Below are 25,169 nucleotides of genomic sequence, written 5' to 3'. Positions count from 1 at the left end.
CAGTCCCAAGAAAAAGTTTGTACACCCTTTGAAATTTCTTACATTTCTGTCAAAATGTATCATAAAACATGGTCTGATCTTCCCGGAAATCTCAAGAAGGAACAATCAGAGTCTGCTTTAACTAATTCCACACAAACATTTACATGTTATCATATTTTTATTGGCCATAAGGCTATAACATTCACAGGACAGCAAGGCATAAGTAAGTACACCCTTGCATTAAATAGGTTTTAACCCTCAGTTAGTTGCAATATCCTCAACCAGACTTGTCCTGTAGTTGCAGATCAGATTAACAAAAATATCTGGATGTATCTTGTCTCCCTCTTCTTTAGAGAACTGCCTCTCGTCAGCAAGGTTTCTGGGATGTCTGGAGTGCATAGCTTTATTGACTTCATGCCATATAATCTCAATTATTTTTAGTCAGGGCTTTGACTGGACTATTCCAGAATGTGTATTTCATTGTTATGAAGGCATTCTAATTTAGATTTGCTTCTAAAGTATGGGTTGTTGTCACATTTCAGCACCTATCCTCTTATGTGCTTCAACTGTGTGACAGACTTCCTCACGTTTTTTCTGTAAAATATCACAATAAACTTGAGTTCATTGCTCCACTGATAATAGCAAACTTTCAAAGGCCTGAGGCAGCAAGGTAGCCGCATATAATGATGCTCCCGCCACCATACTCAGAAGTGGAGATGTAACCAAGAATAACTAAAAATGGGGTTCATTCTGCCAATCTAAAATTAATGGGGTTTCTGTCCAAAAAAATATTGCTGCACCTTTGAGGTTTGCGAAAAAGCATTTATATGCTTCATAAAATTACTGCAAAATATTCTGTAGACCAACGTTGAAACCAAAGTTGAATTTTTCAGGGGAACACATAGTATCATGTTTGGAGGAGAACTGGAGAACCACACCTTCACCAAAACATCATCTCCACCTTTGAGTATGGTGGCGGGAGAATCATTATATGCGGCTACCTTGGTGCCTCAGGCCCTTGTCAGTTTGCTATTATTAGTGGAACAATGAACTCAGAAGTTCATTGAGATATTTTACAGAAAAAATGTGAGGTAGTCTGTCACACAGTTGAGGCACACAAGAGGATGGGTGCTGAAATGGGACAACAACCCATATTTTAGAGGCAATTGACTTTTGAATTGCTTCATAACAATGAAATACACATTCTGGAATAGCCCAGTCAAAGCTCTGACAAAAAACATTTGAGATGATATGGCATGAAGTCAAGAAAGCTATTCACTCCAGATATCCCAGAAACCTTGCTGAAGAAGGGCCGTTTTCTAAAGAAGAGGGAGTCAAGATACATCCAGATTGTTTTGTTAATCTGATCTGCAACTACAGGAAACATCTGGTTGAGGTTATTGCGACAAACTGAGGGTTAAAACCTATTGAATGCAAGGGTGTACTTACTTATGCCTTTCTGTCCTGTGAATGTTTACATCTTATGGCCAATGAAAATAAGTAAACTTGTAAATGCTTGGGTTGAATTAGTTAAAGCAGACTCTGGTTGTTCCTTCTTGTGATTTCCGGGAAGATCAGATCATGCTTTATGACCAATTTTGACAGAAATGTAAGAAATTTCAAAGGGTGTACAAACTTTTTCTTGGGACTGTATATACTCAAACTCTAGAAAACAGAGCAATATTTACAAACTTGTTTTGTAGAGTCTTCTGCCTTAGATTCACATAGCAAGATCTCCTCTGCTCATGAAACAAAATAAACAAAACATGAAAACACGTCAACTGAGATGCCAGAGGAAAAAAAAAACGCCTTTGTGCTGCCCTTTACAAACATTTCAACCAAATTTCATATTTATAAAACAGAAAAAAGTACAATCTATGGATATTTAATACAGTTTTTTCTTGTCACACAACCGCAAGGGTCATAGAGTTCATGGTGATTGAAGAGGGAGAGTGTCGTAGAGGGGTAGCCCTTGGGAGTGTGTTCTTGTTCTCCGTGTTTCTGATGTGAAAGGGTCAGGCAGGAAGGAGTGACATTAGTTTCACAGGATGTGAGACACAAGACGAGTGACGGTGTAGCGTATGAGTAATAACAAGTTTGTGGACTCCTTCTGAGTATCCTTGTGAGATCCACAACATGAAAAACAGTCTTACTGTCGCAAACATGATTTTACACACTCATCCTACAACCGGATCCTTTAAGTTCTTATGACTTTTGCCTCTCTCCCATAGTCAATAGTCCTGACAACCCCAACAATCTGAGATCCCATTCGATCCATTCAGCACCACCATCTCAATTAATGTCCATTGTTCTTCTCATCAAAGCCCATAAATTGGGAGATCAACATGAAGTGTTTTTGAGATTGTCAGATCTGAAAAAAAAAAAAAAAAAATCAAAACAAACAGCTGCCACACCTTTCTAAAGTCACTGTCCCAGGTGCTTTTCAGCGGATGACACTTCTTTGCTGTTTATTTAGTCGCTGAAACGTTTCCGGGGCACGGTGCGTGCCCGGTTGGAGCGTCGGATGTTCTGCTTGGCGTCGCGGCAGGGCTGGCACACAAAGATGTCCGGCACGTGGGTGCGTCGGATCTTGGCGCAGGAGAGGTGCACCCAGGTGCCGCACTCATTGCACTCGATCATCGGCCGGCCGGCAAACGGCTTCATGCAAAAACACGTGATCAGGTCCCACGAGTCGTCTTCTGGGGGAAACGGAAGGGGCAGGAGAGAGAGAGAGGGAGAGAAAGAGGGGAGGAATAGAGAGAAGACAGGAGAGAGAGGGGGGGGAAAAAGAAAAACAGCCATGAGAAACACAGATCATGAATCATCCCCTGAAAGCGTATTGATTGAGAAAATGATGTTAAAAAAAAAAACGGTTATCATTTTATCTTGTTCTAAATAGACGTCAAAATGTTCTAAAGTATAAGGGAGGGTTATTATTACCTTCTCCTTTGCCGCGGTCCATAGAAGTATCCTCTCCACTGCCAGCTACAATATAATCAACAACAACAATGGTTAGGTGCAATTCAGTGGCAAGTGCAGACAGTGAGAGTAACAAAATATCTGCAGACCTTAAAAGCTTATTAGAAAAATGAAGATACACTTATAAAACACATATAAAAGCATTATAATTTCCATATTTAGAACTAGGACCCCACCCTTTTTTGTACAGGGGTACTACCTTTCTAATTATTGCATTAGTAAATTGGTAACCCCTCAGCATGCCATTTGGTCTCCTCCTTGAGGGAACACATTACCCCCTAAAATTTGAACTAAGCACCTATACACACACGGTGAGTGCAAATGCAATCACACACACACACCTGAGTCTGCGGAGGTGTTTGCGCCTCGGGTGCGGGGGCCGTCCTGTTCGTTGTCGCTGGCGACGCGGTCGGGGGTGCTGTCCGTGTAGTAGCCCGTCTCCTGGTCCTCCGGCAGTCGCCTACCCAGACGCCTCTCGATCAGCAGCTGCAGGAAGTCCGTGGTGCCGCCGGATCCCGAGCCGGCCTCACTGCCGCCCTCCTCCCAGCCGTCGCTCTCCTCCTCCCTGGACGAGGAGGAGGTCTCGCCCTCACCCCCGCCCCCTCCTCCACTCTCGGATCTCTGCTGGGTCGTCTCAGGCACACGGGACTCGCGCTTGATAACTTTTTCCATACTGCTGCTACTGTTGATAGATGCCGTCATATCCACCGACTCCTCCCCCTCCTCCTTAACTTCCTGCTTGGTGCTTCCTCTTTTCAGGTCGTCAGGGCTTAGGCCGAGGCCGATACCAAGGCCGATGCTTCTCTCCATCTCCTCTCTCTCGTCTTTAACCGGAGTGCTACTGCTGAAGTCAGGCCCTGCACGAGGCGAAGATGCTCCGCTCATGGGCACTGTTGTGGGCAGTGGGACTGCTGCGGCATCCTCCATGACTGTGCTCCCACCACAGGCTCCAGGGGTGGAAGTGGTGGCATTGCTGGGGAAGAAGCCTGCACTGGCCCACTGAGGTGGAGGCGGCTGCGACGATGGTGACGAAGATGAAGATGAGGCTTTTCCAGCCTTCTTGGACTTGGGGGATTTCTTGGTGGTGGTGGTGGTGGCAGAGACGGCAGTGCCATCCACGCTCCTGCGTTTGGCCTTGGCGTCGCTTGGCTTCTTGTCCAGTTTCCTCTTCTTTGCCTTCTCTTTGCCGTTGCTGCCCTTCTTGCTCTGAGGCAGAGGGCCGCTGCTGTGGAGGGGGCTACAAGTGGCATTGTCCTTGGAGGCGTTGCTGTTACACCACCACTCCTGTAGGAGGACAGAGCAGGGAAATTAACTGTTGGTGTAATAGATGTATGACCTTCATTTCGTCTAACTGTGAACTATTATTATGTCTGAACTGTGACCCTTTGATGAAGATGGAAGTTCCACCTTAACATTTCAGGTGAAAGATAAAACTTTTACATGTCCGAAACAAAGAAACACTGTAAGAATGGAAGTAACTGGTACTTCATCAAAAGCAATGCAACCCATCTTTGCATGTCAGACTCCAGGCCGAATTCTTCCACAAAAGAGGGTTTAGACTTTTCAATATAATGTGGATTGATTAATGGGTTGAATGGCCTGTTGTTTTTTTTTGGTTCATCAGTGATTTCAGTCATTGTGTTCAATTAATAATCCGTCATTTAATACAGACCAAACTGCAGAGCCTAAGCTGAACCTTTTACAGACTTTGTGACAGTTATCAAAAAACAGCATCTACAAGTGTCAACAAAAGGTAGGATAAAAGTGTAAACAAAGTATTAAAAAACAAACGTAACGACAGAGTTATTATATTGTTATACAGCAGTTCACACAATACAGGCCATTTCGTCTACGTATATGAAGCTCACGTACCTCGGATGGATACGGGATGTATCCTGCGTACGCCAACACAAAAGTGCAGAACTGGTTAAAGTCTTCCACCGTGCGTTTTCTCTTTTTCTGCGGAAACACAAACCAGTTTTGATTAACTCGTTTTCCGGACCGTCGATATCCTGGTATTTGGTCAAGGCAGCCAGGTAATACAACACGCAAACCGTCTCCGGCCATGTCCCAAATAAATAGCCAGTTCCCGTTTTCGCCGCCACGACGTTTAGCGGGCTCGTGAAGCCATTGTCTACTGTCGTCACGGGGGCGAAGCGCGGGAGGCGCTGTCAGATCCTGCACTTTACTCGACAACACCGTGGGGAAATTGAGCCCGTTATATAATGGTCAAATCCGACATGCAAGCACATCGGTACAGTCACACTCGCACACGTTTAAGTGGCCCAACGTCAACGAGCTTTGCCCAAAATGTCGCAACATATCTGGGTGTTGAAATGAAAATCATATTTGACTTCGAACTACACGAGCAAAACTGGGTCTTCCGACTCCCATTCGGACAGATTCCCTACGGCGAGCTATCGGTCCCGCAACACGCTGGGAGTGAGTTCATTATACCTGTCATGCGGGACACATCTTACTAAGGTGCCGTCTTTTGTTCAAGATTCAACATGTAACTGCTTATCAGACGCAAAAGCCCATGTACGCAAGCCGACTGACCGATGCGCTTACAGTCAGCAAATGCACTGAACGGGGAGAGTTGCGACACAAAAGAATCGACGTTGACGAAGTCTCATCTAGTTCTACATTGCAAGCTTGGACAGACTTGCACACAGCCTACTCATAGAACTCTACAGTAAAATGTATCAAGTCAGGCAGACAAGCGTCGATGGTTATCCCTGTTCAGGAACTTTGGCGATTCCACTATTGTGCTGGGAAAGCCAAGACAACACGATATCACCAATGGATTTCGACGCCCCAGAGTGCTTCGAAACATGCGAGACACATGTCGATGTTGTGGACTCAGTACGTTCTGAGTGTGTGTACAACATCACCGGTACTTTTATATCGTCCTTTTGGAATGGGTGGGCGAGATAAAACAGCAACATTGTATCTCGTGCTGCAGACGTTCGGTCGGCGGTGGAGCTTCGAAATAGAAGTGATTTACCGACGTGGTTACAGCATTGCACTGAGGAAATCATTCCAATGCGAGAGGGGTGTTACTAAAACTGAAAAGGGGCACGAATGGGGCAGATGTTTTGTTTCCATACAAGTGTTTATCAACAGAGCCATTAACAATGCCCAACTTCTCGGCGTTTACAGTAAAGTGCATAGCATTGACAAGGCTGTGTCATTCGGATGGATGATTTGACCCACGAGAGTGGCTCGCTTTGTCTTTCCTGGATGGACTACTAAAAGAGTCATAACACATGCTATCCAAACTCACTCATTCCCTGACATCTTAAACACAATTCCGTCTCTTATCTAAAGATGGCGACGGTGGCACTTGGTGGTAACCTGTCGTTACTGGGGCGGTCACCGGAGAATGACAAATAGTTAAATAGCTGGTAAATAGAGGGTGTACCAAAATGTCTTTTCGGGGCAGTAATCGGTGTCAGCAGTCTATGCCAACACAATTCGACGATAAATCGCTACATGTTCACAATCACACACAAAACAAAAATCGACCCGTTACATGGCACGAACAAGAACACAATTAACGTTAGCTAAATTCCTGTTAACCGTGGCCATCAGGTCCCTCGATGCACCAAGCCAGAAATAAGTTAGCAATATGCCTTAGTGAGTCCAAACCAACTCACAAACCCAAGTAACATGACACGTTAACGTATTATCAAGATACTGTCATGTTCTTGTGGTCGTCAGCGCTTGTGATGCATCATATATGCTTTATTTCGATGTATGAAAAGAACACTGAGTACAAGTCCGAGACCGCGCGAACACACACAGACACGTACACACACACAGGCAGTACACACACAGCTAGCATACACACACACAGTTTTGGCTCCACATCAGATCACAAATCACCCCCAGCAATGTCAGAAAAGACATAAAAGTAACTTTACCTGAGTTAACATTGTTGTCCCAATGAGATCGGTACTGGGAAAGTGATAAGAAAGAAAGACCACTCTTCGTTGTCACTGGTTTTGCGTCGAGGTTATCCTCAATCGACGATTAGGGCAGGTCCTCGTTCCAAGCAGCTATGTCTGCTGCATGAATGACAAGCCAGAACCGAGATGCTTCGTACAACAACAGTCAAAACGTAAGATTTGACGACACAGTTTCGAGTAAAGTAGATTGTTCTCTATTGTCCTTCAGCAAAAAGCACCAAACGCAATCCCCAAAGACTTCATGCCTCGTCCGACGACTGTCTTCACCATTGTCCAGTCCCGTCCAGTGATCTCTGCCGCGTTTCACTTGACAACACAAGTACCAAAAAGCAAGTGTAAAATCCCGATGCCGACAAACTTTACAGAGCAACCTTAGTTTGGATGCAGTGTCCGCATTCCCACAATGTCAGCAACTCTCCGAAGCAAACTATCAGAACAATGCCGAGTCCCTTTTCCAGTGTTACTCTTTAAAGTGAGTGAAAAACACGAATGCAAGTCAGCATGGACCTGACAAGAGATATCCACCACCTCGTCGTCCGTAAACATTAATCTTTAGAAAAACGACAACCAACCATGAATTCTTCGAAGGGGTTAAAGCGGCAAAAAGTACACCACTAGCTGAGGGACTCGCGAAATGATCACATTCTATCACTGACATCACTCCGTAGAGCTTTATGGAACAGTTCAAGTTTGAGGGAGGGGTGCGTCCGAAACCAACGAGGTTCTATTTTACGATTACTTGTTTACAAACGTGGGTCGTTTTACTGCAATATGTCCTTAGTAAGTACTATTGGGTGTTACAAAAACAATATATGTATAATTACGAGCACAAACTCGTCTAAAGCCAATCTAATTTTGCATACCCCCTATCTCGATGGATGTCAAAGGTCCCATCAGCTGGCGTAATAACTCAATATTAAACGGAATAGACCGTATAGTAAGTACAACGGCGATTTTACATCAATATTGCGACGTTGAATAAGGCATCTCTAAACAAAAGGTTTATGCTTGTTTCCAGCCACACATTGTATCTGTATGTCAACTCTATATCTACAGATTGCTTCATACATTCGACTGACCGGGACTCCCATCTTCCACGAGATGGTTCCTTTTTGAGGTAGCCTGCTACAGCTGCCCTGTCATCCGCAAGTTTGCACTCGCGTAGAGGCAGAATTCAGTTTTGTTGTGTCGAGAATGTTATTCAGATTTAAACACATAGCTAATCTTACTTTTCAACACTTGTTGGGCTTCAAGTAGTGAACGTGTGGGAAATCTAGGTTTCGATTGTAGTTCGATAGACCGTCTGCTACGTCATTTGACTGTCGCAGCTGAGGGTAGCGGGGTGGTGGTCATCAGCTGAGAGGAGAGATCACCCATGTTTTGAAGCCAAAACATTTTTCGGGGTAACACGACATGCACTAACTAAAGCCTTCATGTTATCATGCAGGTAAGCACAGACTATTCGAAGCTTCATGTCGCGCGCAAGAGTCGGACATTTTAACTATTTGGTACATATGTCTATGATTTGGTATGCCAGACTTGAGATAGCAGCTACCGGTCACGCAAAACGCAAGTTAAGAATACTTGAAGCAGACCGTCGTTTATGGTTAATTCGATGCTACGCCTTCATTTATCAACTGGTGAACTCCAAGAACCAAAATGCTTGTTTGAAATGGCTTCAGTGCATTTTGTAATAAGTCATAATGCAAGTAAAGATTGTACATTTTGATTTTGTCACAGTGGTCACTGGTTGGTCACATGGGGATCTGATATGTAGAGGGCGAGTTTGATGTGTTGAATTACTTGGCATTGAACCATTTGATGTGTTACCATTTGATGTATTTTCCAAACCTGTAATAAAACAAGAGTTTGAACTCGTTTGATGGATATGATTTTTATTAGCACTGACTTGAGTGTTTAAAACACCTATTTATAAGTTAAGTACATTATCGAAAAAAGGGAAATATCTGGCTTTATTCTGATAGTATTTTGTCACAAGTATTTATAAGTATGTACTTATATACCTTATAAGGGTTACCCCATGGGGTATTTGAAAGAAAAAAAGGCTGCAATTTAGTCCAAAATCCGAACAGGGGGAGGGGGGAGTTCCCATTTTTCTCAACTTGAGGTGGCTTCCTACCTCACTCCCCCTCCCCCAAAACCCACAGACCCACACCTCCACCTTTTAAAAACCGAAACAGCAAGCCGCTGCTCTAGACAAAGGATGATGCCACAAACATAGGCGAGCCATTCAAAACAAAAGACTTGAACAAGATGATACAGTGGGCTTTAAGTGGCTCTGACACACAAAGGGCAATCACTCTAAGCACAACTGCTTGATGTTGTTGTTGACCTTTACTTCTGCAAGACTGGATCACGGTCAGTCGGCAGCATCGCCATGCTCACAGCTGGTAGTGGAGGGAGGCTGAGTAGAGTTGTACGAGTTGGATCTTGACACATACTAAAATCTGTCTGGGACAAAAATGAAATTAAAAAAAAAAATAATATCAAACAACATGGATGGATTGCCTTTGTTGTTGGTGCGCTGCCACAACAATCCTCTTCGTGTGCGTGGACCTCTTGCGGGTGCACCTTGGTAGTTGTTGTTTTTGCATAAACAAATTAACAAATAAACAAACATCAGGGTGTGGTGGGTAGTTCTGTACTCTGTATTGGCAGTTTAGCGTGTCTGCTGAAAGTATGTATAGAGTCTTGTGTAAGTAGTTGGCATGTCGGGCGATGGGGTGTTTTTTTATTTTTTGGCGGTCGATTGACTTGACAGTGGCCATCATTGCCAGCTGCTGACAGGTTAGCTAGCTGGCTGGCTGGCTGGCTGGCCAGGTGACGTGAGGTGAGGTGGGCGGGGCCTCACAGGTAGCCCTCCTTGCGGAACTGTTCGTGCAGGATGTCCCTGTACTCGTCAAAACCGCCGTCTATGCGCCTGATCTTGCCGCCCTCGCACACCCACAGCTCCTTACACACCTCCCGGATCAGACGCTCGTCGTGGGAGACTAGCACCACGCCGCCCTGAGATAGAGAGAGAGAGATGAGATGAGATGAGGAGAGAAAGAGAGAGAGGAAGGAGGGAGATAAAGGGCGATAAAGAAATGGAGAGGAGCGAAATGGAGAGGGAGACAAGAGATGTGTGTGTGTGAGAGAGAAAGGGAGATAGACAGAAATGTAAGAGAGAAAGAAAGAGTGAGAAGGACAGAGATGGAGTCAAGAGTGTATGAATGGAAAGGTGAGATAAGGGAAATGTCAAATTCAGCAAATCAAATGCTATTCATTTCTTGAACAGCAACACAAAACAAAGCAGAAGTTGTGGATTGACGTTAAAGAAATACTCACCTTAAATTTGTTGAGTGCTTTCGCTAGAGCCTCTATGGTTTCCATATCCAAGTGATTCGTCGGCTCATCAAGTATGTAGAAGTTTGGACTGATGAAAGCACAAGACAGCATACACACAAGTGTGTTTAACGGTGAACTGGGGTGTAGAAGTGGGCCAACAACAAAACAGACATCCATTGTTCTGCCTTGCCTACATCTAACCTAGTACAGCACAGTTTAACTGCAGGCAATAGGAACACCTTTGCTTAATAGTGGGTGGTGGTCACTTTGTTTGAACTAGAGACCGACCGATATTGTTTTTTCTAAAGCCGATGCCGAGTCAACCGATGGCCGATGTGACCTGCCGAGTTTTTGGGCCGATATGCTATCGTACTATCCTTAATTGGCAGGCTAAAATGCTATGTTAATGAAAAAAATTATGCTTTTATTTAGATTTTATTATCCATAACATTTATCTTATTCATTAAAAAATAACATATGTTCTATGTACAAGTCACCAGCGTTGAGCGTTCAAAGTAGCTGACCGCAGATTTTGCCTGACTTAAAGACTTAAAATCGGCGCAGCCAAATAGGAAAATCGTCCGATGCCGATTGATTAAAAAATAGCAAAAATCGGCCAATTAAATCCGTGACTGATTAATCCATCGGTCTCTAGTTTGAACTGTAAAACCTGTTGGTTTGTTGACTTGAAAATTAGTTTATTGAAAATGTAGTTGATGTCAACAGAAACACATGGGACATAATACTGCACTATAAATGCAAATGCAAGTAACTTTGCAAAAATTGAAAATGGAGGGGGGGAGAGAGAGCCCTTATGATATTGCCCAGTCAAAAATGTTGGTATTATAATGACGATGCTTCTATATAGTTAAATAACAAGATGGACAAGAGATCAAAAAAACGAGAGATGTCACGAGGCCCATTTCCAGTCAAATCTCAAAAAGAGGGTCCCTGCAGACAAACTTTGGGAACTGTCAATGGAGCAAAATATTGTGTAATAGCAATGTAATTGTGAATGTCTACTTAGAACAATGACATGATATGTGAAAAACACACACATGTACGCACGCACACACACACACAGCGCCTTACCCAGGCATAGTCATCTGGGCGAAGGCCACTCGACTCTTCTGTCCTCCCGAAAGGCTGGCTACGGACCGCGTGGCCAGCTCTCCAGTGATCCCGTACCGACCCAGCTGATGCCGATACTCTTCCTCATTCCGACCTGAGAGAGGAGGAAACAACGGCGTAAGAGAGTAAGAGTAAGAAAAAGGATGGATGGTTGGATGGATGGATTGAGGATCGGAGGGAGGGAAAGAGGGCGGGAAAATGGAAAGGAAATGACAGCTCAAGGTCAGTGTCGGCCCCATAGGAGGATTATTAACTGGGACGCGTGTGTGTGTGTGTGTGTGTAACGAAATTATCCAGCAGCATTGTGTACTGTACATTGCCTTTTTCACAGCAATGGTGCATGGCAAAGTCAAGTGGCTTTTGGATGTTTTCATTTATAAATGTGTCCATGTGTGCAAAAGAGGTGGTACTGTAGGCTAGAGGGTTGCTTGTTACCAGGGAATGTATGTACTGTGCATAGTTAGCATTTTACACTGGAGTAGAGCATGAGGAAATCAAGTGGTTTTGGATGCTTTTTTTAATATCTATTTTTGGGGGGGTTTTCAACTTAATTTAGACAGGACAGGCAAAGAGAGAAACAGGAAATGAGTGGGTGAGAGAGACGGGGGAGGATCGTGAAACGACCCGGGTCGGGAATCGAACCCGGGTCACCCGCACAGCAGTCCAGTGCCCAGAGGACCAGGTCACGGCTGGGCCTGGATGTATTTTTTTATTTAGACGGCAGACAAGAGGTTTGCTTGTTTACCAGGGAATTTGTTGAGCAGCAGCTCCACTGAGCACACGTTCAGGTCCAGTTGGTCCACGTGGTGCTGACTGAAGTAGCCGATCTTTAAGTTTCTTAAAACAGAGGGGGAAAAAAAGGGTGCAAAATGAATATGAAAAAAAAATTCTGAACAATCTGTTGTCAGCTTTAAATGTGCCATTTTTCGTCTTTGGCATCTGCTTATTTCTCTCTCGGTTTGAGCTCACTGCCTTCTGCAAGGGTGTTTGAGCACATACACATGAACTGCTATTAAAATATATTAAAACAATCAATCAGTGTATTAAATACTATCACACCTTTGTGTGACATGAATATCATACAACATTGAAGCAGAGTTTTTATTTCCCTGTCCAGATGTCTTCCCAGACTCCCCACCTGTGGCTACTACGACTTGGATGAATAAGACACCTACACAGACATGTTCATAAGGGCAGAAGGCTAGATACAGTCTTCATTTCGAACATTTTTTTTTTTTTTATGTATTTTTATGGGCTTTTTCACCTTTATTTGAGATAGGACAGCAAAGATCGACAGGATCGAAGCCTGGGTGCAAACCTTGGACATTCAAGCGACCCCACTGCGCCCCCCCCCCCCCCCACACACACACACACTTTATTTCAGTGCCAACTAAACTACACATTGAGAAAGGCAAAAAGCTGAAATGTGTGAGAAAAAAAATGTAAAGGTATATTCATAGAGCTGCCTCTTTTCTGTTTTGCATCTTCAAACTTCGGTCAATCGCAATTTCAAACTTCTGTGCTAACCCTGTTACATAGATTTTTGACAATAAAGTACACTTGACTTGACACCTACAGACACACAATGTGGATTCAGCTGAACGCATGACAGATCTACAGAAGGGATGTTGTTTACAGTGAGTGCTGGTGCCTTACCGGTGAGCGGTTCTGACTCCGCCAACTGGCGTTAGTTCACCCATCAGAAGCTTCAGGGCAGTAGTCTTTCCGGCGCCGTTCTCACCCACCTAAGTCACCAGCAAGCAAATGCACACGCCGGGCACGCACACACACACACAAAATTAGACAACTTAGCACCAACTCTAAACAACAACTGTAACTCTTAAATTAGTTTCTATAATGAAGTCACATTCATCTGATCCCCTGAGGTTACCTTAAGATGTATCGACAGGTAAAATGTCAATCAACTAACCTGAAAAACTGGTTGACCTAAATATGACAAATCACATTTAATTAAATTTGGAGATTTCACCTTGAAGGCGTCATCTTCCTTCCACACTGAATTCAACAGATGGAAAGCTGAGATGATGTGTGCCAGATTTCTGACAACAACCCATGTTGCAACATGCAGCGAAAGGTTCATCTATAATTCACACCACACCAACAGGTGTAAACAAGGTGTAGTTGTGGGGAGGATGTCATGGACTGAAGGCTAAATCTTTCTGACTCTGAGGGTCGGACACACCTAAGGCACATAGCCTGTACATGTTTAACCCATTTTACCCTGATGCAGCGTATGCGTTGTTTGACCTTTGGCGCCTGTAGCGACATGTATGCTACTTTCAGGCTCTTGAGATTCGAGGTTTTTTTTTATTACAATTGTGGGTATGTTAGAGCTGAATGAACACATTCTAATGCAAGATGAGGGCCCTTGCTTTTAAAAGCAACTTTTCATGGTTTTATGTGCTTCGAAAGCTGAAATATTTAGGTTTTAATAGGCAGAGGACACCTGTTCCAAAAAAAGGCTTATTAGGCATTCAGCAGGTGTTTTTTTTGCAGGTGGCTTAGGCTAAAATGGGTTAGCACAGCACAGAATAAGGTTTATAACTAAAGGCAAAAGTAACACCAAGTAGCTTCTGGGATGTTAAAATAACAGTTGCAGTGGCCCATGAAATTGTTGTAGGGTAAAAAGGCACTGAACTTTACTTCACTGAGCGCATTTCTAGTTCTGTACTCAAGGAGGGCAGAGAGCTCAGCGATTGCACCTTCGCACTCTGGTGGACAGAAACAATCACGCACCGCTAACGTCCCAACAAACGGACGTACGCACAAACTCGGACGATCACATAACTTCCTAGGCGGAGGTAATAATGTTGATAACTGAAGTTAAAACAACACTAAGTAGCTTGCAGAACATTACAATAACAGTTTCAGTGGTCCATTAAATTGTTGAAGGGTAAAAGGCACTTAAAGTGTATATCGCAGGTTAACCACTACTTTGGATCAATGTGTACACACTGTATTCAATAAATGATCCACATATATGAGTCCCTCCAAAAACGATGTTAAACAACGATTTTTGTTGTTTGTTGTGGCAAATGTGGGTTTAACCGTAACCTGGCGACTACGTCAGGCGAGGCCATGGGTGAACGTTCTAATTTTATTTGCCTGGAATTTTACATAGGCGAGGTGACGATCACTAATGATATAACGGCCGTGGCCTGCAGGCCTATAATAGAAATCGCAACTGTAATCGTGCGGCTTTTCTCATGCAGGGCACTGTAACAACTTCCAAATGATTTAGTAACTTTTGGCCAACTAGTTTTAGTAGAAATGCTATTCATGCAGGGTTGCAAATTCTGCTTGGACCTATAGGCTAGACTATGCGACATGGGCTTCTTTTTTTTACTAGTCCCTTCATATTTTTGGGCTTGCTTTTAATCACGTTTAATGAACTGCCAATATCGTGTCAGCTAAATGCAATAGGCTACCTAAATTACAAACAGCACAAACGGGAAATGATCTGCGTAGTCTAAAATGTGGTGCTATTCGCCCGACTGGGGAGGGACTGTCCATGGTGCTGAAATCGCGTCAAACTTTTCCAAGGTGCAAAACAGTAGGCTTAAGTAGGCCTATACCACCCGAGTCATGTCGCTGTTGTAAAAATCACATTTTCAATTTCCTTTGACTGTTCTATAGAATTACATGCAACTTCAATAAAGGTCACCCACATGCGTATCACAAATTAATAGCATAGGTAACCCACGCGGCGGCGGGACTATTTCGGTTAACCTATATTCCTTGAAAAAAAAAAAGTCCGAGTGTCACAAAAAAAAACTACACTGTCCGTAATTATAGGCCTACCAAACGAAATTATCCAATAGAAGAAATCAAGTCTTCAGTTTCAATAATCCACGTTGTGTGGCGCAAATGTAGCGCCTTCCAAGTCTCTCGCGGCCAAAAGTGACTAAGCTCACCTATAATGATATAGCCTACTTAATGTTCCAGGTTACTCACGGCACTGAGACGATGCAGGATAATCCATGGAAAGTCTTCAAGTAATCCAAACAGAGCCTTTCAAGTAGGCCAGTAAAACAACAATAGTCGCCAGATCAAACATAAATACCAAAACTAGCCTATAGGCCAATGTAGATTTGATATGACGTTTGATAAAAGCATCTCATTCAGATGGCCAGGGAGAGAGGCAAACAATCTTTCAACAGCGTTGGCTGGAGCCTTCGAGTAGAGCCTTTTGGTTGTATCTTTTCAGTCTCTATTTTCCTACTACGCGCGTTGGATCCATGTTTTTAGATGCGTCCCATCATCTCTATAAAAGGGTAGGCTATGTCTGTCCGTCCGTCTGAAACGCGTTCTTCAAATTGTTCCCTTCTGTGTCCACAAGGTGGGAGAGTTGACTATTTGGCCTGGAGCACGCAGCTGATTGCATTGTGAGACAAGTGCAGCGCGAGTACAATGAAAGTGCTGCTGCATTGAATAAGAAGCAGTGATAACGCGCCAGTTGCCCTAGCCAGGACAACTGAGGGGGCATTCAATTTTCGGCATTATTTTGCGTTTGGGCCGTGGGAGGCAACTTCGTTTCGTTTTCACCAACACCACTGTGAAGTGTGTGTCACTATGTTCACGGTCTTTACCCCCTTATGAGACTTCGGCCCGAGGATGTCAAACGTGAGGGGGGCGCTTCATCATGTTGTGTATGATAGTGTCACGTTGTGCAGCTCAACTATGTGGTTTGTCAGAAACTCGCGGCAATGACAATGAAACGTGGTGCTCGAAACAAGTAGACAAATGCGCCATTTGACATACGGTGTACTGATGTTCTCGGACGTATTGCAAGGGAGGTTCATTCGTTTTCTGCTGACGGCCGTGTGGACCGCACAGGTGCTTTCCGCTGTGCCCAGACAGATTGCTTTGCAGTCGTTTGAATTTGGTAATCTCTGGCACTCTTTACAATGCAGCCGACTGCTTTGCACCTTGCCGTTAAAAAGCTTGGAGCGAATGATTCACCCAAACGGTTTTATTTATTTATTATTTGTCGCTGTTTACATTCTTTCCCACTTGGACATGATGCTGAAATGGCATGATAGACCTACTAAAGGTTGATACTAACAATGTCTGGTAATTTGTAGTGTAGGCCTACTTGAAATTTGAAATCACATGGTAGGCCTACTTCTCCAAATTCAAGCTTTCGAGACTCGCACTTTGAGGCAAGCGCAATCGTAAACCCCCCGCCCCTCCCCCATTTTTTTTTTTTTTGGCATAGTTCGAAAACTGGTTTTTACTGCCTCACGGTCACATGGCACCCTGTAGCGGTCATGATATAATATTGCCAATGATATTTATTTCATACCCGTACGGCATAATTCAATCACACACCGTACAGAATGCAGGGCTACCGCTACTGCGGGCTACTGAATGGCCTCGCCTGACGTCACACAATAGATTAGAATTCTTTGAACATGTTACTGAAAATACACACTTTTCCTCATTATATTTCATTTTCTGATGTCCTGTTGCATGAAAAAAATGATGGATAATTGTTCAAGTGGTAGAACTATCAAAGGAAGTCCATTATTTTGAATAAAAATTAACCTGAGATATACACTTTAACTTTACTTTACAGCCCTCTAAGAGGCTGTAAACACTAAGTTTGGAGCAGCGATCTCTCTCTCTCTCAGGAACTTAGTGCTGTTTTAACGGTTAACAGTGTTGGCGATCTAATCTTATCCAACCATCACTCAGCGTAATCTGTAACTGAACTGTTGTACAATAACTGACGGGACCGTTTCTGTTTATCGTTTATGTCTGCCCATATTTAGATTTACCATATGTGCTTTGCTGTTCAGTGTCTGTGGATTGTATCCATTCAACATGATCTCCAAACATTCCGTGCTCCTGGACACGGATGTTAAGGACACAAAATCTGTGTCCAGGAGCACGGATTTTGCCAAAATTCCGTGCTCCTGGACACGGAATTATTTTCCGTGATGGACACATAGAAGTGCTCTCTATACTCCCACAGCTCTATGCTTCCACAGTCTTGTGTTTTCTCAGGATTTTTCTAATTTCAAATATTTTGTCTCAAAAAAAACAAAAAAAACATTTCTTACTGACAGGTTAGGGTTAGGGATTGTTTTGGTCTGGGCACAGCTAGTTTTCTTTCATTCATTATATGAGTTTGATAGCCTTGCAACCAACTGCAAAAGGTATTTCTCAAAAATATGTCTTAAATGACTGGTTAAGGGTAGGGAATGTTTTGGTCAGGGCACAACTTAAATTGCTGTAGCATTATTTTGTTTAGGATTAGCATTTGGTATGTATTTTCTAATGATGGAGTTAACACAGTGCTGTGGTAATAGCCTATAGAAAGCACTTCCGTGTGCCCATCACGGAAAACAATTCCGTGTCCAGGAGCACGGAATTTTGGCAAAATCCGTGCTCCTGGACACGGATTTATTTTGTGTCCTTAACATCCGTGTCCAGGAGCACAGAATTTTTGGAGATCAGGCTGCAACATTTGATGTTGGGGATATTCCGCAAAAAATTCCTATCGACTATGTTGACATGGCAATGAAGTACTTTAACTTGAACTATGGGGACGTGTGATGATGGTACAGTAGCAGGTACATACGATGCAGATGCGCGACTCGAGGTCTGCAGACACACAGAGGCCGTCGAAGAGCTTCCGATCTGCCGAGTAGTAGAACTCCACCTCGTCCAGCTGGAGAATAGGGGGGGACAGCTTCTCAAAGTTATCTGGAAACCTGCCAATGACAAACAACTTGAAGTTTTTTTCTCCAATTTTTTCATTTTTCAAAGTTATACATTTAATGACTGTCGCCCAACGTGACTTTTTTTTCCAGCACACCTCAGCTGACAGGTGCATTTGAGATGATGACACATAGGAAGCTGACCAGAAAACAGTGTGAAACTCCTGCACGCTGACCATTTCACTTTAACTTTATCCATAAATAAAGTTGAAGTGAAATGGTTAGTGTGCAAAAGTTTGACATTTTTTTCTCCCTGGGTTTACAGAATTTGAATGAATTTCAAAACTGTTCGTTCCAATGTGCGAGTTGTGAATCCTTACCGTAACATCACTTCCGTCTCCTTCTCTATGGGTTTAAGTTCAGGCCTGTAAAAGAGAACACAAAGAGACAGGTGGTTAGGAGGACACAAACAAATATAAAATCAGTCACACTTTCCTGACTTTGTAAGACATGGCCAGTGAGGGTTCAGTCAGGCTCAGGGTTGTGCCTCAGGCCTGCAATTAACAAGTAACAGCTGAACAGCTCCTGCCTGTGGCTGACAGGAGGAGGAAGACCCCTCTTACCCCCCATGTGTTTCAGTAAGTACACGTGCAAGTGCTCTCCACAATGTTAAAAAAGTGTTTGTCTGAGGTGGCTCAAAACAATTAAGTGAAAGTAGTATGAATCTTTTTCCCCCCTTGGCGTAGGTACATTACCTCCCAATGGAATTAAGTTGCAAGAAATTTGAAATCTTTTGAACTTTATCATTCAGAAAAAAAGTGCAGTTGTAAACTACTTTGACTGCCATGAATGAATAAGTTTCCAACATATGCATGAGATTGGGGAGTTCAAACCAATGTACATTACACACGATTAAAGTAGCGCGTTTAAGTTATTAATGGTCCTACTCAGTGTTTTCATCACCAGTCAAAATGGCTCGTAGATGTTAATCTTACTAGCCAAAAAAACACTCCGTCATGGGTCAAAGTGGCTAGCAAGTTTCTTTTCTAGCAGCCAAACTGGATTTTCACCAGCATTTGGTCGGTTGGCGGGTGCTTATTTACTTATGTAGAGCCCTGGTCCATGTGGTCCATGTGCATCTGTGGCAGGAGCTAACGGAGCCCCTCCTACTCCCTACCGTATGTGTGTGTGTTCCAGTAAGGGCTCCGTCCTGACATGATGGTATGTGGATTGAAAAATAAAATAGACTAATTCTCCCCAATTGGAACTAAACCTCGCCCCCACTCAGCTGTATTCTATTCTTCTCAACACCCCCTGGGGGGCTGTAGTACCCCCGTTGAGAAACACTACCCTACAGTATGTGTTCCAGTAAGGGCTCTGTCCTGACATGATAGTGTGTGTGTGTGTGTGTGTGTGTGTGTGTTGTAGAGGTGTATAACGTAGAAGTTGAAGTATTCTGATGTTATTGCAACACTAGTTACTTGATCTTACATGGTTTATACACCATTTAATTTACTGTAAATACATACTAAGGTAGATGGATAAACTGTAATAGGTCTACTTTTATTTTATATACTGCATCTCTGGTGTGTCTCAGTGACAGCTACAGCAAGTCCTGAGATGATTCACAGTGCTGAGACAGCTAGCTCACTTCTCGAAAACCACTCTGGCACAGACACACAAACATCACTTGCCAAATCAGAGCCAGATGTGATGTGATGTGCAAGAAAGGTATTGAAATAAAATCTGACAGTTGAAATCTGATTGTGTACAAATGGCAGCTATGGGAGGAGGGGAGTTGCATGTAGTCCAAATGATCCAAACCGTTCTCCGTCACAAGTTACCAGATGCTACAAGACCAGGGTCATCTCGCTCGACCTTCAAAGACTGAATAAGTGAGGACTTCTCTTCCATGACTGCTTGATTTCGTTTAAAATCTAGTGCTGTTTGGCCAGTTTACTCTGCATTTCCCCACATAGTGCATGCTGCTGATTACGTCCTTGCTTGTAAGTTGCTTGGGATGAAAGCGTTGGGCTAAATGTAATATGATGGTGTCTGCTAAATGGAAATGTAATGTAATGTAATTTAATGTATTTGCATGTTCTAAATGTAATGTGATGTAATGTAATGGCGTCTGCAAAATGTAATGTAATGCAATGTAATATAATGGTGTATGCTAAATATAAATGTAATGTAGTGTAACGTAATGTAATGTTGTATGGTAAATGTAATGCAATGTAATGTTTCTGAGTGCAGTCAGGTGAACTCACAGCCTCTCCAGCAGCTTCAGTTTGCTCTGCACCTGCGCTGCTCTGTTTGCATTGTAGCGGAATCTGTCGATGAACACCTGTGTGAAAACAGAGACGGGGCAGGAGGGAGAGGTAGAGGGAGAGAAGTGTGAGAAAGGGAAAGAGAGGGAGAGGTGAGAAAGAAGGAAGAAAAAAAGAGAAGGAGAGAGGTGATGGGGAGAGGGAGAGAGAAAAAGAGAGATTGGTAGGAGATGGGTGAAGTGTGAGATTTAGGGAGGGACAGGGAAGGGTAGAGAGAGAGAGAGAGTGTGTGTGTGTGTGTGAGAGTGAGTGAGTGAGTGAGTGAGTGAGTGAGTGAGTGAGTGAGTGAGTGAGTGAGTGAGTGAGTGAGTGAGTGAGTGAGTGAGTGAGTGAGTGAGTGAGTGAGTGAGAGAGAGAGAGAGAGAGAGAGAGAAAGGGAGAAAGGGAGAAAGGGAGAGAGAAAGAGAAAGGGAGAGAGGGAGAGAGAAAGAGAGAGAGAGAGAGAGAGAGAGAGGCTGCAGGATATCTGTCGGAGTGCCATGTTTAACCAGCCCAGAATTCTGCATAATGTCAAAGCAAATTCCTAGACAACGTGACACGTCTACTTTGTGTGTCTATCGCATCCATCGCAGAGCCTGTTGCTCCAGGCAACACAAAGCAAAACTCAGAGCGGGAAAAGAGAAGAGGTGAGCGTTTTGATTGCTATTTTTCATATCATTTCTGTTCCGACAAACGTTTTTTCACAAGTGTAGTTTCGGTGGCCTGTTTAGAAAAAGTAGCTGGAAGTTTAGCTGGAAGTTGTCTTATCTCTCGGCTTGCGTGTGATTTATGTGGGAGTGTCCTTCACAGCCGCAGTGCTTCTGGTATTGGTTAATAATTGATCTTACTCCGTCAAGTTGATTTTACTGGTGTGCACTCTTCTCTTTCCACGGTAACAGAGTATTAAAGGCGTTTACCGTATGCACTCTTTTTAAGGTGGGTTTACCTGCATGTAAGGTAGGCTACACTAAAACTATGTCTGTCCATCACAGCTGAATTTACAGGCATCTAGGGGAGTTTGTCCGCATGTGCTCTCTCTGCAGTAAAAATGGGTTTATCTGAAGCTAAGTTTGAAACTTGCATGTGCTTTCTGTAAGGGTCTGTATTTCAGGTGAGATGAGATGACCTCTATGTGTTCTATGCAAATGTGAGATTACCTGTACATGCTCTCTGTCATAAGGCTGAGAACTGTGTGAGCTGTTGGCATTTCAGGTGACTACCACTATATGCTCTGTGTCCTCTTTATTGGAGCTGAATTCACGTGTGGGGTCTGAGCCTTAAAAAGGTGAGTTAACCTGCATGTGACCTCTGTACTGGAGGTTACCCATGTCATGTGTAGGCCTACAATATCTTTAAAATGAGTTTACCTGAATGTAGGGGTGTCACGATATGAAAATGAAACCGCACGGTTATGTGATCAAAATTATGTTTTTCAGTATTATCGCAGGACTTTTGAAAAGTTTGAAAAGTGACACCCTACCTGCATGGGCCCCGATACAGTACAAATTCGACAGCTGTATCCTGCCTGCATGTGCTCTCTGTACGAAGAAATCTTACCTGTATTAGCTCTCTGACTGTACTAAGTCAATAGGTGTATCTTACAGGTACTTGTGTGTGCTCTCTGTACTACGTAGACAGGTGTTTCTTACCGGTATGTGCTCTCTGCACTAAGTGGGCAGGTATATCATACCTGTCTGTACTAAGTGGACGGGTGTTACTTACCTGCCTGTACTAAGTGGACGGGTGTTACTTACCTATATGTGCTCTCTGTACTAAGTGGACAGGTGTATCTTACCTGTATGTGCTCTCTGTACTACGTGGGCAGGTGTTTCTTACCTGTCTGTACTAAGTGGACAGGTGTATCTTACCTGTATGTGCTCTCTGTACTAAGTGGGCAGGTGTATCTTACCTGTATGTGCTCTCTGTACTAAGTGGGCAGGTGTATCTTACCGGTATGTGCTCTCTGTACTAAGTGGGCAGGTGTATCTTACCTGTATGTGCTCTCTGTACTAATTGGGCAGGTGTATCTTACCTGTATGTGCTCTCTGTACTGCAGCTGGGCCTCGTACTCCCGCTGCTGGTTCTTGAGCCGGTCCTCCTTGGTCTTGATGAAGTTCTCGTAGTCGCCACGGTAACTGACCAGCTGCTGCGAGTGCAGGTGGATGATGTCCGTTACCACGGCGTTGAGGAAGTTGCGGTCGTGAGACACCACCAGGATGGTAGACGCCCACGTCTGGCAGAGAGGGAGGAGAGAGAAGAAAAAGAGAAAAGTTTCTCCAAAGTGTAGTTGCTTGAATCAGGGGTGTCAGATCTGGATGGAGAAAGTAAACATTGTGCCTTGCTACTGATATTCTGGTCTTGAGTCTTTATACAATCAGAATTCATGGTAAATTCTTTGTTTTCCAATTCTATTTCTATTCTCTTCCTGACTAAAATGCATGCAAGTTTTGTCAAAACTGGATGAAAACAGCCTGGTCACCCAGCCTGTAGACACACAACAAGATTGTCTGACTGCAGACGAGTGAAGTGCATCCTGACTTCTTCAGTGGCTGGTGAACATTCACACATAGTAGAGTTAATTTCCACCATTAGGGGGACAGGTTTGATTCCTGTAGGACCAGTAGGAATGGTGTGGGTGGGAGGGAGTGAATAACTATCCCTTTCCTACTCTTCTAACAAGGCATTTAGCACCCAGCCGTTAGCCTCGGGGGAAATGTCCCACCCTACACATTGCTGACTCAATCTGCAAGTAAAAGAGAAGTTGTGCAAGTTCACATTTCTAGGAGCCAAATTCAATTTCACAATACCTGTAAATAGTTTTCCAACCAAAGAATGGCTCGGACGTCCAACATGTTAGTAGGCTCTGTAAACAGATTTTTTCCCCAGTTAAACTTCCATAAATGGGCAGTTGTACAGCGTATTACCAATTAAAACACCAGTTATTTGAAAACTCACCATCAAGTAATAGCAAGTCCGGCCTGGGAAAGAATCAGAGACGAACATTAATATTATGTTCAAAAGTTAACTGTTAATAGGAACTTATCATTACTTCTTGAGTAGAGTGTGGCTCGGGCCGGTTTTTTCTGTCCGAGCCCGGCCCTCAGCCGACAGAAAAGTGATCAACCCCGACCCGAGCCCGAGACTAATTAAAATGTTTGTGTCCGAACCCGTCCGAAGCCCGAGACCACTGTAATGACAACAGAACCTGTGCGCAAGCAAGATTTTCTATGTGGGCTCCTCCATACTCAAAATAGCACGTGATAAATAGCCAGGATAGGCAAAGACGTTAGGATGAGGCAATTTGCAGTAGCCTAATTTAGTTACGCACGCATAGTAAGTATAAACACACACACACACACACACACGCACACACACACACACACACACACACATGTGACAGCGCACCTTATGTTTCTTTCGGTTAGACAAGCCAGAGATGTTAGGTGTGGTGATGACACACATGCATGGAAGGGGCATGAGAGGGAAAGGCAAAAACTAGCGAGTAAGTTTTGGATGCACTTCAGTGCGGCTATCAAAGCATTTGTTACGTTACCGTTAGTGCAAATAAATCTCCGCGAGCCCCGTGAAGGCGCTTCTGTCGTTAAGAAGGATGGGCTATAAGTTAACCCCGAAGAACAGTAGCCTGTTCGGCCCTCCAAGAGAATGTCATATCCCCTGATGTCCATGCGGTCAATAGGCTATAAAATGAGGAAAGGTTGCACGCGCATAGTTACAACTGTACAGTAAAAGTGACAACAAAAGAACCTACGTGAAGAACATGACATGTCACAGCGGACAAAATAACAGGAAACCTCTCCGCCCCTACCTTAGAATACTCCACGTAGCGCGTCCGTTTTCTTAGTTATCCATATTATGCTCCTTGCTAGCCCATGCAGCAAATGTAATCCTTGGTGAACAATGCAGTAACAAACTTAGTCGTTTTATGTTCAACATTTAAGACAGCATCGAAGGCATGCTAAAACATGGCCTACACTAGGCCTACAACAAAAGACCATGCGTTCACTGACAACTGTTGATTTGGCGCTTATTAAGAAAGCAAGTTGACTCGGCATTCCTGCTCGGCTGACTGGGAGTGAGCGTCCATGTTGCCGCTGGTAACTGGCGCGTGCATACAGCCAATAATAATCACTCGCACGAGTAGCCTACCAACATTTTCATTTATGCATATTCAATTACTTATTTTTTAATCACAAAACTGCCGTTTGCATGAACTGAAACGTTTCCTCTGGTTGCTTACAATTTTCACAATGTCTGTTTGCTTCAAGCCCGAGTCCGACCCGAATCCGACAGATATTCTATTTTTTTTGTCCGAGTCCGGCCCGGCCCGTCGGGTTCCGACCAGGCCCGTCGGGTTTCGGTCGGGTTGCCATGCTCTGTTCTTGAGCATGATGGTCATGATAACTGTTTATGAGGAGTGTCACAGGGTTGAATTACAGTGCAATGTGAGTTTGGGGTTTGTGTGTGTGTGCGTGCGTGTGTGTATGAGTGTGTGTGTGTGTGTGAGTGTGCGCGTGTGTGTGTATGAGCTCACCTGGCAAACAGGGCTCTTGCTAACGCTAACCTCATCCTCCAGCCTCCAGAGAACTCCCTGAGGAGAGAGAGAGAGAGAGAGAGAGAGAGAGAGAGAGAGAGAGAGAGAGAGAGAGAGAGAGAGAGAGAGAGAGAGAGAGAGAGAGAGACAAGATAAACACTGTGATGCACATGAAGGTGTACGCTCAAGCACCCGCCCACAAACTCAAACACAC

The 25,169-nt window shown here is 43.8% G+C and overlaps 2 protein-coding genes across 4 annotated transcripts in view; both read right to left on the bottom strand.

The window, feature by feature from the left end:
- Positions 1–1,636: 1,636 nt before the first annotated feature.
- On the bottom strand, positions 1,637–8,104 carry LOC134454507 (PHD finger protein 13-like). Of its 3 annotated transcripts, XM_063205561.1 has the most exons (5): positions 6,885–8,104; positions 4,831–4,917; positions 3,300–4,242; positions 2,920–2,964; positions 1,637–2,678 (listed from the first exon to the last, which is right to left on the bottom strand). In XM_063205561.1, exons 1-5 carry the CDS (start codon positions 6,894–6,896, stop codon positions 2,452–2,454), a joined length of 1,314 nt encoding a protein of 437 aa, XP_063061631.1. In that variant the 5' UTR covers positions 6,897–8,104; the 3' UTR covers positions 1,637–2,451. The 3 variants fall into 3 exon arrangements, with proteins under 3 accessions (XP_063061631.1, XP_063061629.1, XP_063061630.1); XM_063205559.1 differs by lacking the exon at positions 6,885–8,104 and having other exon boundaries at positions 4,831–6,868; XM_063205560.1 differs by lacking the exon at positions 6,885–8,104 and having other exon boundaries at positions 1,637–2,675; positions 4,831–6,867.
- A 1,161-nt stretch (positions 8,105–9,265) lies between these two features.
- The window catches only part of abcf3 (ATP-binding cassette, sub-family F (GCN20), member 3), a 34,896-nt gene continuing 18,992 nt past the window's right edge, over positions 9,266–25,169 (bottom strand). Inside the window, exons 10-21 of the mRNA XM_063205553.1 lie at positions 24,956–25,012; positions 23,359–23,381; positions 23,211–23,266; positions 22,436–22,636; positions 20,365–20,441; positions 18,475–18,519; positions 18,016–18,148; positions 13,065–13,153; positions 12,154–12,245; positions 11,370–11,502; positions 10,278–10,365; positions 9,266–9,956 (exon numbers count right to left, since the gene is read on the bottom strand). Of these exons, the coding sequence (XP_063061623.1) occupies positions 9,798–9,956; positions 10,278–10,365; positions 11,370–11,502; positions 12,154–12,245; positions 13,065–13,153; positions 18,016–18,148; positions 18,475–18,519; positions 20,365–20,441; positions 22,436–22,636; positions 23,211–23,266; positions 23,359–23,381; positions 24,956–25,012 (1,153 nt within the window). The 3' untranslated portion in view covers positions 9,266–9,797. The remainder of the gene's footprint in view (positions 9,957–10,277; positions 10,366–11,369; positions 11,503–12,153; positions 12,246–13,064; positions 13,154–18,015; positions 18,149–18,474; positions 18,520–20,364; positions 20,442–22,435; positions 22,637–23,210; positions 23,267–23,358; positions 23,382–24,955; positions 25,013–25,169) is intronic.

Source organism: Engraulis encrasicolus, chromosome 8 (assembly GCF_034702125.1).
Source record: "Engraulis encrasicolus isolate BLACKSEA-1 chromosome 8, IST_EnEncr_1.0, whole genome shotgun sequence".
Classification (NCBI taxonomy): Eukaryota; Metazoa; Chordata; class Actinopteri; order Clupeiformes; family Engraulidae; genus Engraulis; species Engraulis encrasicolus.
This window is presented reverse-complemented; position numbering and strand designations above follow the sequence as displayed.

Bases quoted from the DNA above. Each gene is read 5' to 3' on its own strand.
- LOC134454507 (XM_063205559.1), bottom strand. From the start codon at position 5,025: ATGGCCGGAGACGGTTTGCGTGTTGTATTACCTGGCTGCCTTGACCAA. The intron at 2,965-3,299 runs GTGTGTGTGTGT...ATTATATTGTAG, and splicing joins AAACACCTCCGCAGACTCAG to CTGGCAGTGGAGAGGATACT. The intron at 2,679-2,919 runs GTAATAATAACC...CGTTTCCCCCAG, and splicing joins GGACCGCGGCAAAGGAGAAG to AAGACGACTCGTGGGACCTG.